Genomic DNA, 19,970 nt, shown 5'->3' on the forward strand with positions numbered 1-19,970 from the left:
GATATGGCCCTTACGGTTAAAGGGATCAAGGGGTATGGAGAGAAAGCAGGAAAGGGGTACTGAAGGAATGATCAGCCATGATCTTATTGAATGGCGCTGCAGGCTCGAAAGGCCGAATCGCCTACTCCTGCACCTATTTTCTATGTTTCTATGTTATTACTGGGTAAAATGGACAGCAAATTCTGGCATCCGCACATGTGCAGTTAAATGCAGAAATCTGGTCGTTGCTGTCCGTGATACCCTGCTCCTCCACAGGCTGCGTTGTTGCCGTCTTTGACGATTGAATCTGCACAGAGGTCAATGTAATGACACAAACTTAAGCTAATTATCCATTAGTTTCACTCTAAGGAGATGAAGTTAAGACTTGTACAATCAGGAACAACTAAGTTTTTAAATGGCTTAGGAAGTGATAATTACAGCTGAACAACTTCTCTGACCTGAAAAATTAATTTTATAAGTGTGCAGTCTCATTCCCTCAGAAGAAAATTAATGTTGCAGATTTAAAACAAAATATTTTTTATTATTGTTTTTGTCATGTCTTTCCCTTAATCCCATAAGCATATCCCAAGCTTTATTTTGCTGCCTGTACAATGATTTAAATGTAATTTCTATTTCCTGTTTCTTACTTCTGGCTTTGCAGTCCACATGTCTCAGTGAGAATTCTTCAATCTGATTGGTTTAAGAGCCTCTCCGCTGTTTCAACTGCTCACAGACCCCATGTAGAGGGCGCCCATTCAAATCAGACATTGGATGACTGGAAATCCCTGCTGAAAAGCCTGCTAAAGGTCTCTGGGCAAATGTACGCAAGGTGAACAGCAAAAGCCGTTCCTTCGCTGTTCACTGCAAAATCTGGGCCAGAGATATTCTCAAGATGCCCTAAAGCATGTCATATCCAATTAATTATTTTGAAGTGTAATAACTTATGTAGACTAAATATGGCAAATATTTTGCACACACCAACATTTCAAAAGGAGCAATGGAATGAATGATCAGTTCATCTATTTTTTTAATGTAATCATGTAAATTATGGAACCATAATTCACAGATCCCACATAAAGCTCATTTATCCCGAACTACCTACATCACAATATTTAATTAAAAGAAGTCATAAGCTCCATCTTTTATATTGAAACTAGAAGGCACAGTTTACATAATTTAACAATTAGAATGCGATTGGATATCATAGGTGAAATAAGGTTTTGAATTTATTCAGAATATCTTTCAATTTAAGCAGGTGTAGACACTTCACATCTTAGGACAATCTCACCTCTACAGATATTGTGTCTTTTTGACTTTTGTTGTGTTTTTCTTTCTCTTCCTGTTCATCCTCTTTTTCATTATTTGTTTCTGTTACCTTTACTTCAGCGTTTGCAACAAGCAAAGAATTGGTCTCTTTCACCCAATCATAAGCCTTTCTTCTTGCCTGGAAAAATGAGTGCTATCAATTAGGACCTCAGCATTACATAAATCTCTTCTTTAAAATCATATTTTTAACATCTGATCATACCTTGTGCCATTATCACAATAGATTAAATCAGAACAAAAGTTCTGTATTTCAATATATTGTAAAATATAAAATATAAGCTTATAGGGCTAGACTTTCCATTATCATCGCTATCGCCCAGAAATGAGCGATATTTCCGGCGTTACTGGTAGTTTTATTTTTCAGGATCGCCGGAATATCGGCCATTTTCAAAAACCCTTTTGCCCTTTTAACTTGGGCGATAGCTGTAGCGGTGTGAAATGGGCGATAGCGATGTATTCAGTCGTGCAAGGCTAGCGTCCATAGCAACAGCTGTTCTGCGCATGCGTGAGTTTTTTTTCAGGCAATTAACTTTTCACGCGATTCGTGAGGTCAGGGGTCATCTGCGCATGCTCAGAAGACAAAGGAAGGGAGAGAGAGACCGCATTTTTCTTTTAGAGCTAAGCAGGAAGGTTGTGTCGAGGCTAGGAAAAAGAAAAATTGGATACTTAATTTAAAAATGGAGATGGATTATGAGGAGTTGGGAGTGAGTGATGTTGGTAAGGTGGCAGATGTGGGTGAGGAAGAGATTGATTTGGCAAAGGTTGGAGGGAGGAGATTTAAACACTTTTCAGTTGAGGCAAACGCAGCCCTTGTCCATGAGGTGGAAACTCGGTGGGGCCAATTAACCCGGTGTGGGCGTGGTCGTGGGAACCCCCCCCCCCCCCCCCACCTATACAAAAGAATCTGGGCGGAGAGCGCCGAAGTTGCTTCATCGCGGCCCATGATGTTCGAGAGCCAAACCAGTGTTGCAAGCGCTGGAACAACCTGGTTGGGTCTGCAAGAGTAAGTATTAAATTAAGAATTGTAATGGTGCACTGACTCATTAATCAAAATTTAAATCTGCTGGATGTAATTAAGCTGGGTAATCTTGGCATCACGCATTAGTTCCTAACCACGATCTTATTAAATTTATTCTCTGAATGTAGATATAACCATGCATCAATTGCATACAAAGTGTATTAGCATATAACGTTAACGATGAATACCATGGGCGATGACGAATTGTGGATTATAGTATGTGTTCTGTAATAGTATCTAGTAATATCTGTAATAATACCTAGGCAATTAGCTTATACCATGCTCTTGTCACCTTTGCAGAGGAAGATATGTAAGAATCGCGCTGAGCGCAGACGGACAGGAGACTGCTGACCTATATCAACTAACCGACCTGGAGGAATGGGCCTCAACACTTGTCGGTGCGCATAATCGTTCGGCCACTCGTGATGGTGCTGATCCCGTTGTTGTGCTACGTGAGTAATGTATAAACCATTGGTAATTTAAAGTAAGTTAATGCCATTTGAGTATAATGAGTGATGTAATGTTATGTAATTAATGATGGGATCATGCAATCTCATTGTAATACCATGCAGCTTCTGTACTCTCATGTTAATTATATGCGACGTCTGTTGGTGATAGTTATTGCACTAGTGTTGGTCATTGTACATATGCCTGCGCAGTGTAAGCATTCTCATGTCATCCTGGCCTCCCCTTCTCTTTTACTAACCTTAATTATGTTTTCTAGCTCCCCAGGAGCAACGTAGGAACATGGAGGCCCCTGGAGCATCACCTCTTCGGATGCAGGTTATGCTGACCACAGAAGAGACAACTGAGGAGGATGATGAGCCTCAACCGTGCTGCTCAGCGCAGGTTGAGGCCTCAACTCAAGGGTTTAATGTACCTGCAGCCACATCCTCATCAACTGATGAAGTAGCGGGGCCAAGCATCTTGCAGCAGGGTGCTCTGGGAGTGGTCCAGTGCTTATGCCGACCCCGTGGAGGTTGGTTCGGTGAGGTAGGCATGCGCAACGACCGGCGGACATCAACCTGGACATGGTTTGACTGTCGAGGGCGAGCGTCAATATTGGTCGACAGCTCCTCCAGGCGGTGGATTGACCAATAACATTGCCGTACTCACTGCGCATATTTCGGAGGACATGGTGCAGATGGTTGCGCAATGCCTGATTCCATCGATGCCATGCGGCAGACGATGGTCTCGGGATATGGCACTGCACCCCAAGGTGCCATACCACCTATGCCGACAGATGTGAGTCAGGAGGAAGCAGTTGCTTCTGACTTGGAAGATGTTTCTTTGGAAATGTCTTCTTCAGCTTCCCATGTGACTCTGTCACCGTCACCACCCCACCCACCCACAGCAGCAGCGCTTCAGGTGCCCTGCTGTAAGTCGGCTTGGTGTCAATGCGGGTAGAAGGGGGAGTGCAAGTTAGAAAGGGGCGGGGGGGGGGGGGGGGAGGGGTGGAGGCAGAAGAAAGCGTGGCTGCAGGTGGGGGGGGCTTTATTCTTGTTTTTGTTGTTATTAAATTGTTGACTGTTGGCAAGGTTGTTGTTGGAGTTATTATTATTAAAATGTGTTGATTGTTGGTGTGGGGGGGGGAGGGTGTGTGTGTGTGGGTGTTTGTGTCCTGTTATGTTCATTATTATTGAAAAATTATTTAAAATTTGTTGACTGTTGGGGGTGGGGGTGAGATGGATGTTCATATTCAATTATTTATTTAATGTGTATGTTTGTTTTTTCACTTTAGTTTGTTTTAAAAAAAACAATTTAACTTACAATTGTTGTGCAATGTCTTCTAATAACAGAAAGGTTAACCATCAAAACAAGGGTTGCAAACAATGGTCAGCCAGGCCAGGTAAGGATGAAACCTAACGTAACGCAACGGTTACCTATAACTGTTACCAACGTAACTTCACGCAAAGCAGTCATTTATGAGCTGCTAATGTAACAGTCTTGCAGCTACGTAACTACCACGGGGCTTTTCCTGTGGTGTAGGATGGAGTAGGGGCGTGGGTTCATCGTCAGGTGGATTGTCCTCCCAGAGGTCCTCGTCGTCCTCCTCTTCCGCCTCCCCTCTCGCCTGACGTGGACCGGCAGTCCTATCTGGCAATTCTTGTCCCCTCCTGATAGCTAAGTTATGCAACATTCAGCTCACGACAATGAACTCAGCGACCTGCTCAGGGTGGTATTGTAGGTTGCCTCCTGAGTGGTCCAGGCATCTGAAGCGCTGCTTAAGCACTCCAATTGTCTTTGACGATATTGAGTGTGATTATATGGCTTTCATTGTAGAGCATTTCGGCTTCTGTCCGAGTCTTTTGTAGGGGTATAATGAGCCAGCTGGCAAGGCCATATCCTTTACCCCCCCAGCATCCAACCGTGACTTTGTGGCTGACTCTTAAACAAGTCAGAGACAGTGCTCTCATGCAAGATATGTGCATCATGAATGCTACCTGGAAAATTTGCATTTACTGCCATGATTATTTGCTTGTGATAGACAACGAGCTGCACATTCATGGAGTGAAATCTCTTTCGGTTACAGCAAACCTCTGCATCCTCTAAAGGTGCTCGCAGGGCGATGTGTGTACAGTCTACTGCACCCTGCACCTTGGGGTAGTTTGCTATTCTCGAGAACCCCAAACCCTCACTCTGTGCCTCCCTGGTCATAGGTAAGTTTATAAAGTCCATCCTACGAGCGAAAAGGGCTTCAGTCACCTGTCGAATGCAGCAATGTGTGGCGTGCTGAGATATGCTGCAAATGTCGCCAGCTGAGACCTGAAAGGAGCCCGATGCATAGAAGGAAAGTGCCGCAGTAACAATTTCAATGGGCAGTGTGGTCCTGATGGTGCTGGTAGGCTGCAGATTAATTAGCTGGCATATCTCACTGATGACCTCCTTTCGGAAGCTCAGCCTCCTAACGCACGTGTTATTGGACAAGTCCAGGTATGATCGCTTATCCTTGTAAATGCATTGGGTGTAAGGTCTCCTCCTCCTCAGCAGTCTGCCACCTCTGATTGGGCAAATAATGCTCTTCAAAGAACCTTCTCCCATCTCTATTCTGCAGCATGTGAGTAGTCATTAATACTGGCTGAGAAATTACAGGCCCCATTACTATAAATGCCCTAATCGGTCTTCAAAATTCATAAATTGTCCTCTACAAACACAATATAAACTCAAAATTCACCATAATGTGATTAGATGATTGTCAAGATTTAAAAACGCCCTTAAAATCACTCACAAATTACTTCAATGGTCCCATCAACTTGAAGCAGCCTCTTATTAAAATCCTCCAATTTACAAAATGGCGTCCATACCACTGGGTTGTCAGGTCAGGTGAGTGCAGCTTTTCTTGAGTGGCTTTTTGGGCGAGCGATCATTTGGGCGGTATATGGGCGAGATGCCGAAAGTAGCGCTTGGCGATAATCTGGGCCGTATTTGGGCGTTAGTTTCCATTATAAATAGTCTTCTGGGCGGTGCACAAGTGATGACGGCAGATTCTATTTAAAAAATATGGACAGACGGTTCAGCTCATTCCCAGCAGTAATTGTATGCCGAAAGTTCCGCCGGTGATAAATGGACGATAATCAGGCGTTAGTTTCCATTTATAATCAAATATGGGTGGTAAACAGAATCTTGGCGGTTATACGGGTGCTAAATGGGTGATATATGCCGAAAGTAACAATGGCTCATAGTAACAATGGCCCTGAAATCGGCGGCACAGCTAAGGAATACGCCGTCGACCTCCAAAAGAAATCCGTATGTAACTGGTGCAAGGCCACCATCGAAAACTTGCTTTGTTTCGCTGTGGAGTTGTGCAAAGCGTAGTGGCCCATGGATCCCAGGGGTGCACCGTGTGCATTAGTGTACCTGGGATTACGTGGTGCGCAAACAGGAAACAGAAATCTCTGATGCCCAGCATCAATCAATTTTTCAATTCACACATTACACCATTTATCTGACTCATGGGATAACAGTGGTAGACCATAATAATTAAGTGAACATGGTCGATTTATCCCTGGGTTAAGCTCAGCACCTCATTACTCACTATATTAAATGCACTGCTTAATTTAACAAATCTTGCAGTTCTGAGGAAGCTGATCATGACATGCAGTCAAACCCATTCGCTGAACTTCATTGCCCTGATGTGCTGTAAAACATGTCATTTTAGCAAAGCACATGACAAATAAACATTGCCCTTTGAACACTCAAGCTGCTGTTTTTGATGCGTCATCCACATCCCCCTCCCCTTACGCTGTGCAAACAGGCTCCTCCGCCTGTTTGCACCAACCGTAAAAATTTTCCTGCATAATTGCTGGGCAGTTAGCCCAACATTATGCTAGCAATGAGGATAATACAGTCGCAGCGGATAATCTGTTGACAGATCACAAGTATGATTTATCCTGAACTTGCGGTCAATTTCAAAGATGGTATGATGTCAGAGTACATCATCAATACCGACTGCAAATTCTGCCCCAATGATTAAAAAAAATTGCTTTCTTGCTTTATTCATTTGCATCTGTTCACCCAAATGTGCCGCTGCAAGGTCTCTCGATCCATATCAGGAGATTTTCTTGGATAAATCATCATAGGCAGTCCCTCGAAGCGAGGATGACTTGCTTCCACGCCAAAAAGGAATGAGTTCACAGGTGTTTCAATGAAGGACCTAATATTCCAGATTCCGAACTACATCTTGGAGGGTGGAAGATGCCTGTGCATGGATTTTTTTTTTAATAAAAACGTGTGGTGGCCGTTGCACACCAGCCACCACACGGGCTTGACAGAGCTAGGTCTTGGTCCAGTAGCAAGGATTACCCAAGACGACTGGAGACCAGCTCTGCTGCACGGACCAAGTGTGTACACATATCGCAATGTGGGCTGGTCTGTGCTGCCCCTGGGCCCTCGGCTCTTCTGGGCCCCAGTCACTTCCTTCTACAAACTCTTGCCGCTTCTTCGCCCCTCCTGCTGTGCCTGCCCGCACTGCAATCAGTGACCTGACTTCGCAGCCGTCGCCCTCCTGCAGTGATATGCCGCCGCATGCTGCTCCCTCTGATGGCCCCGGCCTGCTGATGGTCTTGCAGGCCGGGACCGCGCTGCTGCACACTGCTCCCTCTATTGCTACCTTGGATAAATATCTTAGGTATGGTTACACCTTTTACTTTCATCAGTTGAACCCAACTATCATAATTTGTGCATTATTTGTGTGAAGCACAATTCACTTATTTTATGTTTCAACTCTCATTATGCAACCAAAAATGCAAATTATTATTTTAACCTTTTTATCAATTATTTTTTCACAATTAGATATGGGTGTAACCATACAATAAAAGTTATCCATTGGTCATCAGAGAGATTTTGCATCTAAATAATTCTATTTAATCCAAGTACTTGTACTCTTTGTAGAACACACAGGGTTAAAAGGGTAAGCAATGTAACTGGAACCACGTTTGATGTAATGGATACACTAGTATATTGTTTTGTTTGTTTCAAAACTGAATAAAGCCAGTGGGCCATTTCTGAACAGCTGTACAATAAAGGAAAAAGCCCCATAATGTCTCAGTAACAGTAGTTGCAGGGTCAAGAATATGATTATTGTACTTGTGGGAGAATGGTTCATTTTAGGAAGTACTGTTTGCAGTTCCTTTTGGAATAGTGCCTGGACATTAGATTTATTCATCGCAATGTCAATTATACTCACTAGTCATACATCCAAATGGAAAATAGACTTAATGGCTGCATATAAATTCAGGACTGGTCAGAATAGCCATAAGGTTTTGCAACACTGCAAATTTACCCAAGGAAATAACAGCTCAGATCATTTAATAAAAACGTTGACATTGATATGAAATCGACGCTATTAGAATAAAAAACCTTGCGCTTTTCCTAAATGGAGCTGTTCACATTACCAACAATGTTATTTCAATTGAAAGCTTGACTGAAACCATGCAAATATGTATAATTGAGTTAAAGAAAAGAAAGTCTCAGAGCACTTAGTGTTAATGAAGTACTTTTGATCTGCAAATACTGTTAGAGAAACCCACTAACCAAATTGTGCACAGCAAGGTCCCACAAACAGTATGGAGATAAATGCTTCATAGAGTTTAAATATTCTGGACGTTTTTAAATAGTTCTCCAACCAGCAAAATATAACAGGGTAGGTGTTAAAGTAATGCTCCCAGCCAGTAATAAATTAAGCATAGTTTATTTGTTTACTGACTGACTACAAGATATAATTATTTTTAAAAGCAATCCCCTTTGTATTAAAAAGTCAGGGATCCCCTAATGACTCACTGGGTAAATGCATGCGGTGCAATATTGAGCTATATCGACCAAGATCATCTCAGAATTGATCCCCAGTGTGTACAAAGTTAGCTTCAGTAAACCAAGGTTGAAGTAGGACCACTACACTTGGCCTTAGAATGGCTGGACTAGAGAATGGCTGTCCCTGATTATTGGGCAGCGATCTCTGCTGAAAGGTATACTTGATTGGACTTTGGTCGAGGATAGGATCAGGCTCATATGACTAGTATGCAGATACTCACCATTTTAGCTTATACAGGAAGAATGGCTATTAGAAGGAGGTAGTGATTCTGATTAGTTTGAAAACAGATAAATGGTACTTAATGAATATCAAGTAGCATATATATTCTCCCAGATCACTGCCGAGCATCAGAGTAATATGATTGAAAGATCTCTCTCTTCTATCATGAGAAAGGAGGAGTTTTTAAACTAAGAGTTAAATGCTTAATAAAAAACACAAAAGGGCAAGCACTTTACATCAATAGTACTCCCCCACACACCATTACCTTCTCAGTTAAGCAATTGCTGTGCTTCCCCAAAAGCTATGGTGAATGTACTGTAATTATTCACAACATCTACTTGCCTTGTTGAGCTTGTCTGGAGTAGCAGCCACATGCAACTCAAATAGTAGTTCAGTTAACATGTTCACAAACTCCTCACCATCATCTGCTAGAAACAAAAAAACATTCCACCTCTTTACTGCACTACATTCATGTTAACAGGAATTACAAGTGATAATGGTTTCTTCCTGAAGCATTTGAGGATACATCAGTGTGTCACACCATTCATGCAAGATAATCTAGTATCTGTACTATACATCCAATTTCCCACTGAAGTGGTGGTAAATTATTTAATTTTATTTGACTGTACTGTAGAGAGAACATTTTCTCATGCATGTATAGAACTTCTTTAGGGAGGAATGCAGAATTATTTGGGAAATAATTTTGGAAATTTAAATTCTGAAACATGTGATATGATGGCAAGAGATATTTGGATCTGTGCATGTTGAGTTTTTGCTTCTGGTGAGTTTAAAGACAAAAGGCCAGGTAAATTTTGTGTGGGAAATATATTTATTGTTTTTTTTTTAAAACTACTTTGCCCCTCCTATACTATATGCCATTCCTCAGCTAGTATAGATTATGCAACATGTTTCTCAGTAACTTACTGCTGAAAGTGAGAATAGTTCTCCATGTTCCTCGAACAGTTGAGGTGACACATTCTGCGATACCTCCTTCCTGTAGCGAAACTGATTCTTTTCACTATCATAGGAACAGGTGTAAGCCATTCAGCCCCTCAAGCTTGTTCCACCATTTAATTAGATCATGGGTGACCTGTACCTCAATTCTATTTGATCCATATCCCTCGATACCCTTATTTAATTAAAAATCTGTTGATCTTGAAAATTTCAATTGACCCAGCATTCACCGCCTTTTGGGGGAAAAGAATTCTAGATTTCCATTACCCTTTGTTTGGAAAAATCGCTTCCTGATTTCACTCTTGAATACCTACCTCTAATTTTTAAGATTGTGCCCCCTTGTTCTGGATTCCTCCACCAGAGGAAATCGCTATTCTGTATCTACCCCATCAAATCCTTTTTAAAAAAAATCATTTTAAGCATCTCAATTAGATCACTACTCTGCCTTCTGAACCCAAGGGAATACAAAGCAAGTTTATGCAACTTGTCCTCATAATTGAACCATTTAAGCACTCATTTTATTCTGGTGAACAAGATAAAATAAACGTTAAAGTAATTTAAGAAATATGAATAATAAATAGTGAAAAGAGAAAAAAAATGTCCGTTAAGGGAAAGATAAGAGAGAAAAATGTGAAGCACAGCAAACTATTTTTAATTAAAGACATTTTAAAGTATTCATCATTTTAGTAACATATATCAGTAATATAGAAATAAACCTATTAATGACATCAGGGTAGTAATATTAGGGAATTGTTTAACTGTCATCGCACATAGGGTGAAATGTTAAAAAAAACACAGGCCAGCTGCTAAATAATAAGTTTAGTTAAATGTAATGGATAGGAATGGAAAGGGGGTCAGAGAAGCCATCAGATTCGAGCATAGTACTGCCAATGATTTGCTTACTGAACGCATTGCAGCTGTGAGAATAAGAATGTGCTGGATAAAGTGTTGGTGCCCACTGATAAGAGGTACAAAGATTGAAGTGTTACTTCAGCAAAAGAGCACCATCTGCTCAGACAAATATATTAAAGTTATGTAAAGTCTGGGATACAAAGGGGAAAGCAGCCAGTCACCACAGGGAGCAGCACGAGCAGCTCAGAGAGGGCGACAAAGGCGAAGAGGACGACTACATTCGACGTCACCGGAACCCAAAAAGCGGATTGGTGGGGTGTCGTGAAGTAGAAAGGGCGCGAGAGCGGGAGGAGCAGCAACCCTACAAAAGGACCAGAGAGCTGAGCAGCCAGCCCAATCAGCAGCAAATGACCTGCTAAGATTAGTAAAAATCAACGTGTGACGTCACAGGAAGGCAGGGAAGTGATTAGTTCGTGAGTTTCTCTCTCTTTTTTTGGGCATTGCTTTAAATTAAGAGCCGGGATTAAAAATTAAATCTAATTAATTAAATGCATTATAGATGGCAGGGCAGGCGATGTGTTACTGCTGCAGCACGTGGGAGCTGATGGACACCATTGAGGTCCACCGCGACCACATCTGCAACAAGTGTCTGCAGCTCAAGGAACTTCGGCTTCGCGTTGATGAGCTGGAGTCCGAGCTGTATGACTCATCAGGGAGCCGGTGGGGGGGGGGGGGGGGGGGGGGGTGGGGAGAGAAAGAGTAACCTGGACACTGCATTCCAAAAGGCAGTCACACACCTTAGATTAATTAAGTCAAATTTGGTCCATGGTCAGGGACAGGAGGATGTGACTATGAGTGAGGCAGGTATGGGGACCGAGGAATTAGCATTGGAGGAGCCTCAGCCCTTGCAATTATCTAACATTACGAGATTCTTACTCCCCGAGTGGACGAGAGCAGGGACTGCAGGGAGAATGAGCAAACTGACCACAGCGCCGTGGTACAGGGGGCCATTCAAGTGGGAGGAATAAAAAGAAACATTGTAGTGGTAGGGGACAGTATCATTAGGGGGATAGATAGGGTTCTCTGCAGCTGAGAGCGTGAGTCCCGAAGACTGTGTTGCCTGCCCGGTGCTAGGGTTATGGACATCTCCTCAGGGCTAGAGAGGAACTTGGAATGGGAGAAGGAAGATCCAGTTGTCGTGGTCCACGTGGGTACCAACGACATAGATTGGACAAAGAAAGAGGTTCTGCTAAGGGAGTATGAGCTGCTAGGGGCCAAATTAAAAAGCAGAATCACAAAAGGTAATAATCTCTGGATTACTACCTGAGCCACGAGCAAATTTGCATAGGGTAAATAAGATCAAAGAGTTAAACACTTGGCTCAGAGACTAGTGTGAGAGAAATGGGTTTTGGTTCCTGGGGTACTGGCACAAGTACTGGGATAAGAGGGAGCTGTTCTGATGGGATGGGCTTCACTTGAACCGTGCAGGGACTAGTGTCCTGGCGAATCAAATAACTAGGGCTGTATAGAGGGCTTTAAACTAATTAGTTGGGGGGGGGGGGGGGGGGGGGGGAAACGGGTTCAGGTAAGCGGAAATTAAAAAAGGCAAAGAGCAAGGCAAAGGCAATAAAGCAGGGTAGCACTGGGAGAAATGATAACCAGAGTGTGACAGGAAGGAACAGAATGTATAAACATAAGAGTGTATTAGAAAGTGGGTTCAAAGCAGGGAAAAATGGTTAAAAAAAAATCAAAATTAAAAGCTCTTTATCTGAATGCATACAGCGTTTGTAACAAAATAGATGAGTTGACGGCACAGATAGATACAAATGGATATGATCTGATGGTCATTACAGAGACGTGGTTGTAAGGTGACCAAGGCTGGGAACTAAATATTCAGGGGTATTTGACAATTCAGAAGGATAGACAGAAAGGAAAAGGAGATGGGGTAGCTCTTAATAAAGGATGAGATCAGTGCAGTAGTGAGAAATGATATTGGCTTAGAAGATCAAGATGTTGAATCAGTTTGGGTGGAGAAAAGGAATAAAGGGATGAAGTCATTGGTGGGTGTAGTTTATAGGCCCTTTAACAGTAGCTACACTGTTGGATGGAGTATAAATCAAGAAATAATGGAGGCTTGCAAAAAAGGAATGGCAATAATCATGGGCGATTTTAATCTTCATATTGATTGGACAAATCAAATTGGCCACAGTAGCTTTGAGGAAGAGTTCATGGAATGTATCTGGGATAGTTGCCTTGAACAGTACATTGTGAAACAAACCAGGGAGCAGGCTATCTTTCATCTGGAACTGTGTAATGAGACAGGATTAATAAATGATCTACTAGTAAAGGATCCTCTAGGAAAGAGTAATCATAGCATGGTTGAATTTCAAATTCAGTTCGAGGGTGAGAAAGTTGGATCTCGAACCAGTGTTCTAAGTTTAAATAAAGGAGACCACAAAGGTATGAAGGCAGAATTGGCTAAAGTAGACTGGGAAAATAGATTAAAGAGTGGGACGGTTGACGAGCAGTGGCAGACAATTAAGGAGATATTTCATAACTCTCAACAAAAATATATTACAATGAGAAGGAAAACTTTAAGAGAAGGGATAACCATCCTTGGTTAATTAAGGAAATAAAGGATGGTATCAAATTGAAAACAATGGCATACAAAGTGGCCATTAGTGGGAGGCCAGAGGATTGGGAAACTTATAAAAACCAGCAAAGAATGGCTAAATAAATAATAGAGGGACGATAGATAAAGAAAGTAAACTAGCAAGAAATATAAAAACAGATACCAAGAGTTTCTACAAGAAATCTGCAAAGGGATATAGACAGGCTAAGTGAGTGGGCAAAATTTTGGCAGATGGAGTATAATGTGGGACAGTGTGAGGTTATCCACTTTGGCACAAAAAAATAAAAGCGCAAATTATTATTTAAATAGGTATATAAAAGGGAAGAGAGAGTGGCTAAAGTAAATGTTGGTCCCTTCAAGGATGAGACTGGGGAATTAATAATGGAGAACAGGGAAATGGCAGAGACTTTGAACAAATATTTTGTATCGGTCTTCACGGTAGAAGACACTAAAAACATCCCAATAATGGATAATCAAGGGGCTATAGGGAGGGAGGAACTTAAAACAACCACTGTCACTAAAGAAGTAGTACTCAATAAAATAATGGGACGAAAGGTGGACAAGTCCCCTGGACCTGATGGCTTGCATCCTAGGGTCATAAAAGAAGTGGCTGCAGAGATAGTGGATGCATTGGTTGTAATCAACCAAAATTCCATGGATTCTGGGGAGGTCCCAGCGGATTGGAAAACCACAAATATAACGCCCCTATTTAAAAAAGGAGGCAGACAGAAAGCAGGAAACTATAGACCAGTTAGCCCAACATCTGTTGTTGGGAAAATGCTGGAGTCCATTATTATGGAAGCAGCAGCAGGACATTTGGAAAAGTATAATTTAATCAAGCAGAATCAGCGTGGTTTTATGAAAGGGAAATCATGTTTGACAAATTTGCAGGAGTTCTTTGAGGATGTAACGAGCAGGGTGAATAAGGGGGAACCAGTGGATGTGGTATATTGGATTTCCAGAAGGCATTCAATAAGGTGTCACATAAAAGATTACGGCACAAGATGAAAGTTCATGGGGTTGGGGTTAATAGATAGCATGGATAGAGGATTGGCTAACTAACAGAGAACAGAGTGTCAACATAAATGGGTCATTTTCTGGTTGGCAAACTGTAAATAGTGGGGTGCCACAGGGATCGGTGCTGGGGCCTCACCTATACTATTTATAATCTTTATTAATGATTTGGATGAAGGGACCGAGTGTAATATAGCCAAGTTTGCTGATGATACAAAGATGGGTGGGAAAGCAAGTTGTGAGGAGGACAAAAAATCTGCAAAGGGATATAGACAGGCTAAGTGAAGTGGGCAAAATTTTGGCAGATGGAGTATAATGTGGGACAGTGTGAGGTTATCCATTTTGGCACAAAAAATAAAAGCGCAAATTATTATTTAAATAGAAAAAAATTACAAAATACTGCAGTACAGAGGGACCTGTGCATGAAACACAAAAAGCTAGTATGCAGGTACAGTAAGTAATAAGGAAGGCAAATGGAATGTTGGCCTTTATTGCAACGGGGATGGAGTATAAAAGCAGAGAAGTCCTGCTACAACGGTCCAAGGTATTAGTGAAGCCACACCTAGAGTACTGAGTACAGTTTTGGTCTCCTTATTTAAGGAGGGATAGACTTGCATTGGAGGCAGTTCAGAGAAGGTTCACTCGGTTGATTCCTGAGATGAAGGGGTTGACTTATGAAGAAAGGTTGAGCCTATACTCAGATGAATGAGAGGTAATCTTATTGAGACATATAAGATAATGAGGGGGCTCGACAAGGTAGATGCAGAGAGGATGTTTCCACTCATGGGGGAATCTAGAACTAGGGGGCATAGTTTTAGAATAAGAGGTTGTCCATTTAAAACTGAGATGAGGAGGAATTTTTTCTCAGAGTTGTAAATCTGTGGAATTCCCTGCCCATGAGAGCTGTGGAGGCTGGGTCATTGAATATATTTAAGGCAGAGATAAGACAGATTTTTGAGCAATAATGGAGTAAACGGTTATGGGGAGCGGGCAGAGAAGTGGAGCTGAGCCCATGATCAGATCATCCATGATCTTATTGAATGGCAGAGCAGGCTCGAGAGACCATATGGCTTACTCCTGCTCCTATTTCTTATGTTCTTATGTTCAGCTGGTGAGCCATACTGACAGTCACAAGGTTGTAAAAATATAGTGTGACTGCACCTAGCAATTGAACTACAACGGGAATCCTCCACAGAAGAATCTCAGCTGAGGCAGTTCCCTGGACAGATGGTTTCATTGTGATTGTTATGTCCTGTTTTTAGATAAGGTAACCATATGGCAGAAAGTAGCGAGCTATCCTCTTACCACAATGAAACTTTACTGCTTTGTTGATTTTGAAGTCTGTCATATTCATGTCTGATTTGACAGGCCTAAGACACAGCACCTACGATTTGGCTAAAATAGGCCAAGGAATCCAGAATCTCTGGAATAGGTAATCTAAAGATTAAAATTCAAGGGGACCGAAATTTACCTTCGCCTGAAACGGGTCGCACCTTCCGCTCCTGATGGTTTTTTTCCGTCGCGTGGGAGAAGGTCGACTCTTAAGCGAAATTTAGGTCTTTGGTGGGTTTTTTCCCAGTCGGTCATAATGGGGGTGGAAGTGGGGCGGTAAGTACTGCAGAGGGGTGGAAGTGGAGGCGGGACGCAGTCTCCACTGTTGTCAGTCAGTAGCGGAGTGGAGATGACATCACGACGCATGTACGTCACCACGCTCTCCCCTTCACTTAAAAGGGAGAGCTTCGGCATTTTGAAACATCGGTCCACTGTGCCACCTGGAAGGGTTTCGGCCGGGCCAGCGGTTTGGTGGCCTGGCCGAACCCGGGGGCATATTTGGCCAGCCGATCTGGAAGTTGGCCGGAAAAAAGGATATGGCGGCCACGATAGTGCGCCTCCTTGAAGAGCCGCCGTGCTGCCAAGGTGCACTGACAGAAAAAGCTTTCGGGGGCATCGCGCGGTGGATTCAAGATTTTTCTAACTAAATTTCACGGGAGGTGCAATGCAGGTGTGGGAGATCGGCGGTGCACCCTTTGGTGACGCACTTAAGACGTTCGGCAGCAGCGGGGCGGAAGTGGGCGACGCCAGAAAAATCCTCGAGGTGAATTTCGCTGGCGGTGGCCATTGGAAAGGAAGTCGGCAGCCGCTCGACTCTGCCGCCTGGCCACAGCTTTCTGGCGGTAAGTGGCCTTTTTGGGGACCTGAATTTCGGCCCATGTTTGAAGCTAGCATTAAGGAAGAAATAGCAGGACATCTAGATAGGAATAGTGCAATCAAGCAGACGCAACATGGATTTATGAAGGGGAAATCATGTTTAACTAATTTACTGGAATTCTTAGAGGATATAACGAGCATGGTGAATAGAGGTGTACCGATGGATGTGGTGTATTTAGATTTCCAAAAGGCATTCGATAAGGTGTCACACAAAAGGTTACTGCAGAAGATAAAGGTACGTGGAGTCAGAAAATGTATTAGCATGGATAGAGAATTGGCTGGCTAACAGAAAGCAGAGTCGGGATAAATGGGTGCTTTCGGGTTGGAAATCGGTGGTTAGTGGTGTGCCACAGGGATCGGTGCTGGGACTACAACTGTTTACAATATACATAGATGACCTGGAAGAGGGGACAGAGTGTAGTGTAACAAAATTTGCAGATGACACAAAGATTAGTGGGAAAGCGGGTTGTGTAGAGGACAGAGAGAGGCTGCAAAGAGATTTAGATAGGTTAAACGAATGGGCTAAGGTTTGGCAGATGGAATACAATATTGGAAAATGTGAGGTCATCCACCTTGGGAAAAAAAAAGTAAAAGGGAATATTATTTGAATGGGGAGAAATTATAACATGCTGCGGTGCAGAAGGACCTGGGGGTCCTTGTGCATGAAACTCTTTTTGGAGTTTATCTACAAAACAAAAAAAACATTAAACCGTGCCACCCGACCTGGGTGACACACCAGACATTTACAAGGCCCTTTTTTTTTGTGTTTTTCTTTTTTTTGGGTTTTTTTTTGGGCACTAAAATCACAATTTTTCCCCAGTGCCCCCTATAAAAGGGAAGGGGGACACTAAAAGCACCGGCAATTAAAACAAATTAAACTTTAAAACGTAAAATCAAATTAAAATTTGGTTGCCGGGCGTGATGATGCACTCCAGTCCCTCCGGTGCCCACCTCTCGCGGAAGGCCGCGAGCGTACCGGTGGACACCGCGTGCTCCATCTCCAAGGACACCCTGGACCATGAAACTCTTTTAGAGTCTACCTGCAAAACATAAACATTAAACTGTGCCACCCGACCTGGGTGACACACCAGACATTTACAAGGCCCTTTTTTTCCTTTTTTTGGTTTTTTTTTGTGTTTTTTGTTTTGTTTTTTTGGTTTTTTTTTTGGGCACTAAAATCACAATTTCTCCGGTGCCCCCTATAAAAGGGAAGGGGGACACTAAAAGCACCGGCAATTAAAACAAATTAAACTTTAAAACGTAAAATCAAATTAAAATTTGGTTGCCGGGCGTGATGATGCACTCCAATCCCTCCGGTGCCCACCTCTCGCGGAAGGCCGCGAGCGTACCGGTGGACACCGCGTGCTCCATCTCCAAGGACACCCTGGACCATGAATCCCAAAAAGTTAGTTTGCAGGTGCAGCAGGTAATCAGGAAGGCGAATGGAATGTTGGCCTTCATTGCGAGAGGGATGGAGTACAAAAGCAGGGAGGTCCTGCTGCAACTGTACAGGGTATTAGTGAGGCCGCACCTGGAGTACTGCGTGCAGTTTTGGTCACCTTACTTAAGGAAGGATATACTAGCTTTGGAGCGGGTACAGAGACGATTCACTCGGCTGATTCCGGAGATGAGGGGATTACCTTATGATGATAGATTGAGTAGACTGGGTCTTTACTCGTTGGAGTTCAGAAGGATGAGGGGTGATCTTATAGAAACATTTAAAATCATGAAAGGGATAGACAAGATAGAGGCAGAGAGGTTGTTTCCACTGGTCGGGGGGACTCGAACTAGGGGGCACAGCCTCAAAATACGGGGGAGCCAATTTAAAACCGAGTTGAGAAGGAATTTCTTCTCCCAGAGGGTTGTGAATCTGTGGAATTCTCTGCCCAAGGAAGCAGTTGAGGCTAGTTCATTGACTGTATTCAAATCACAGATAGATAGATTTTTAACCAATTACGGAATTAAAGGTTATGGGGAGCGGGCGGGTAAGTGGAACTGAGTCCACGGCCAGATCAGCCATGATCTTGTTGAATGGCGGAACAGGCTCGAGGGGCTAGATGGCCTACTCCTGTTCCTAATTCTTATGTTCTTATGTATTCTGTTCTTCTGTTTAAATTCTTCAGTTGTAGTTACATCATAATTGTCATTTCTTATTAGCTTTCTAATGCTGACTCTTTTCGTCACCTTTTGAGAAACTGAGCAGAGACACACGAGTATCATATTAGTATACCTTTCTCTTCCTCTTGCTCTTCCTCTGTATTTACTTTCAATAAGAAGACATCTTTAATGCTGATCAGGTCCTTCTTCAGGGTGTCCAATTCTTCTCCTGTAAGGGACATCAAAACTGACTGAACCTGGAACAACAGAAGCCAGTGTTCAATAAAGTGAATAAAACCATACACCGAGATCATAATTATTTATACAATACTTTTTAGCAAGGGAGAAGACAATACTGTGGAACCCCTCTCCAAGATAATGGTGCTCTATTGTTTCTTTAAAGAGATCATGGCAATGTCTGCAGACTTACCAATAATATATAACTCTGAAGCTGCAACTACTCCAAATACATCAAATAAAGAACTGGTAAAGCAACTCAAGTGGCAAAATTAACATCGAGAATTAAATAGTTGGAAACATCTAATCATCAAAGATAGTTCTACCCTACAAGGATAATTTATTTTCAGTTTATAATGTCATCATGTAATCTTTCCCATATCCAAAGACAAGATCCTAATGTTCCTAACACCCCAGTCCCCCACCCCCACTCCCCACTGAAAATTTCAGAATAATTTCCAAGCCTTTAAAAAGGCTACCATGTCTTCTTATTTCCAAATGCAGCTGCTTAAATTTAAGTGACCATATCTGTCTAATTTTAAAATGTAGTTCATCAGGAATGAATGCTCACAACATTCTGTGGTGCCCCCTTTAGCTCACTCCCTGCACAAGGCGTGCAAAATAATGATATTCATGAAATGGCCTTGCTGCATAATTTTTCTGCTCGTGCACAATTTGAACCTTACAAAGGAATGCTTTGGCTTTTAGCTGAGTCTTTAGATACATTGCACATAAACAGTTTATGGATTCATTAAAACTAATACAAGGAGAGAAATATCACTATTGTCATTAATTCCTTTGTTTAATTACAACAGACATTGGCAACATATTTAATTCAAAGAATAAAGTATGAGAAAGAGAGAGAACACCAGATAAAGAACATGGAGAGAATAAGACAGCGAGAGAAACTTTTCAGTACTCACTTTTATTTCACTCTCATTGGACAGAATTTCCAAAGCTTCCAAATGAGAAAGTCCTTGGAAGTCATCAAACAACACCCCATAGTGAACAGTCTTCTCTACAGTAATTTGATGAGAAAGTCGTTGCTTTTCTTTTTCTTTTGCTTCTCTTAACATCTATTTGGGAAAAATATATTATGAGTTTGCTCAGCGCTATAATACTAG

At 42.4% G+C, this 19,970-nt stretch overlaps 1 protein-coding gene across 9 annotated transcripts in view; it reads right to left on the reverse strand.

Annotated features, from left to right (window-relative positions):
- The window catches only part of fam114a1 (family with sequence similarity 114 member A1), a 79,920-nt gene that overhangs the window by 28,454 nt on the left and 31,496 nt on the right, over positions 1-19,970 (reverse strand). For 8 of the 9 annotated variants that reach the window (XM_070870496.1, XM_070870475.1, XM_070870489.1 and 5 more), the window contains exons 7-10: positions 19,770-19,922; positions 18,743-18,866; positions 9,195-9,280; positions 1,268-1,423 (exon numbers count right to left, since the gene is read on the reverse strand). In XM_070870496.1, the coding sequence (XP_070726597.1) occupies positions 1,268-1,423; positions 9,195-9,280; positions 18,743-18,866; positions 19,770-19,922 (519 nt within the window). The remainder of the gene's footprint in view (positions 1-1,267; positions 1,424-9,194; positions 9,281-18,742; positions 18,867-19,769; positions 19,923-19,970) is intronic. The other variant, XM_070870499.1, reaches the window with a different exon arrangement.

This window comes from Pristiophorus japonicus, chromosome 2 (genome assembly GCF_044704955.1).
Source record: "Pristiophorus japonicus isolate sPriJap1 chromosome 2, sPriJap1.hap1, whole genome shotgun sequence".
Taxonomy (NCBI): Eukaryota; Metazoa; Chordata; class Chondrichthyes; family Pristiophoridae; genus Pristiophorus; species Pristiophorus japonicus.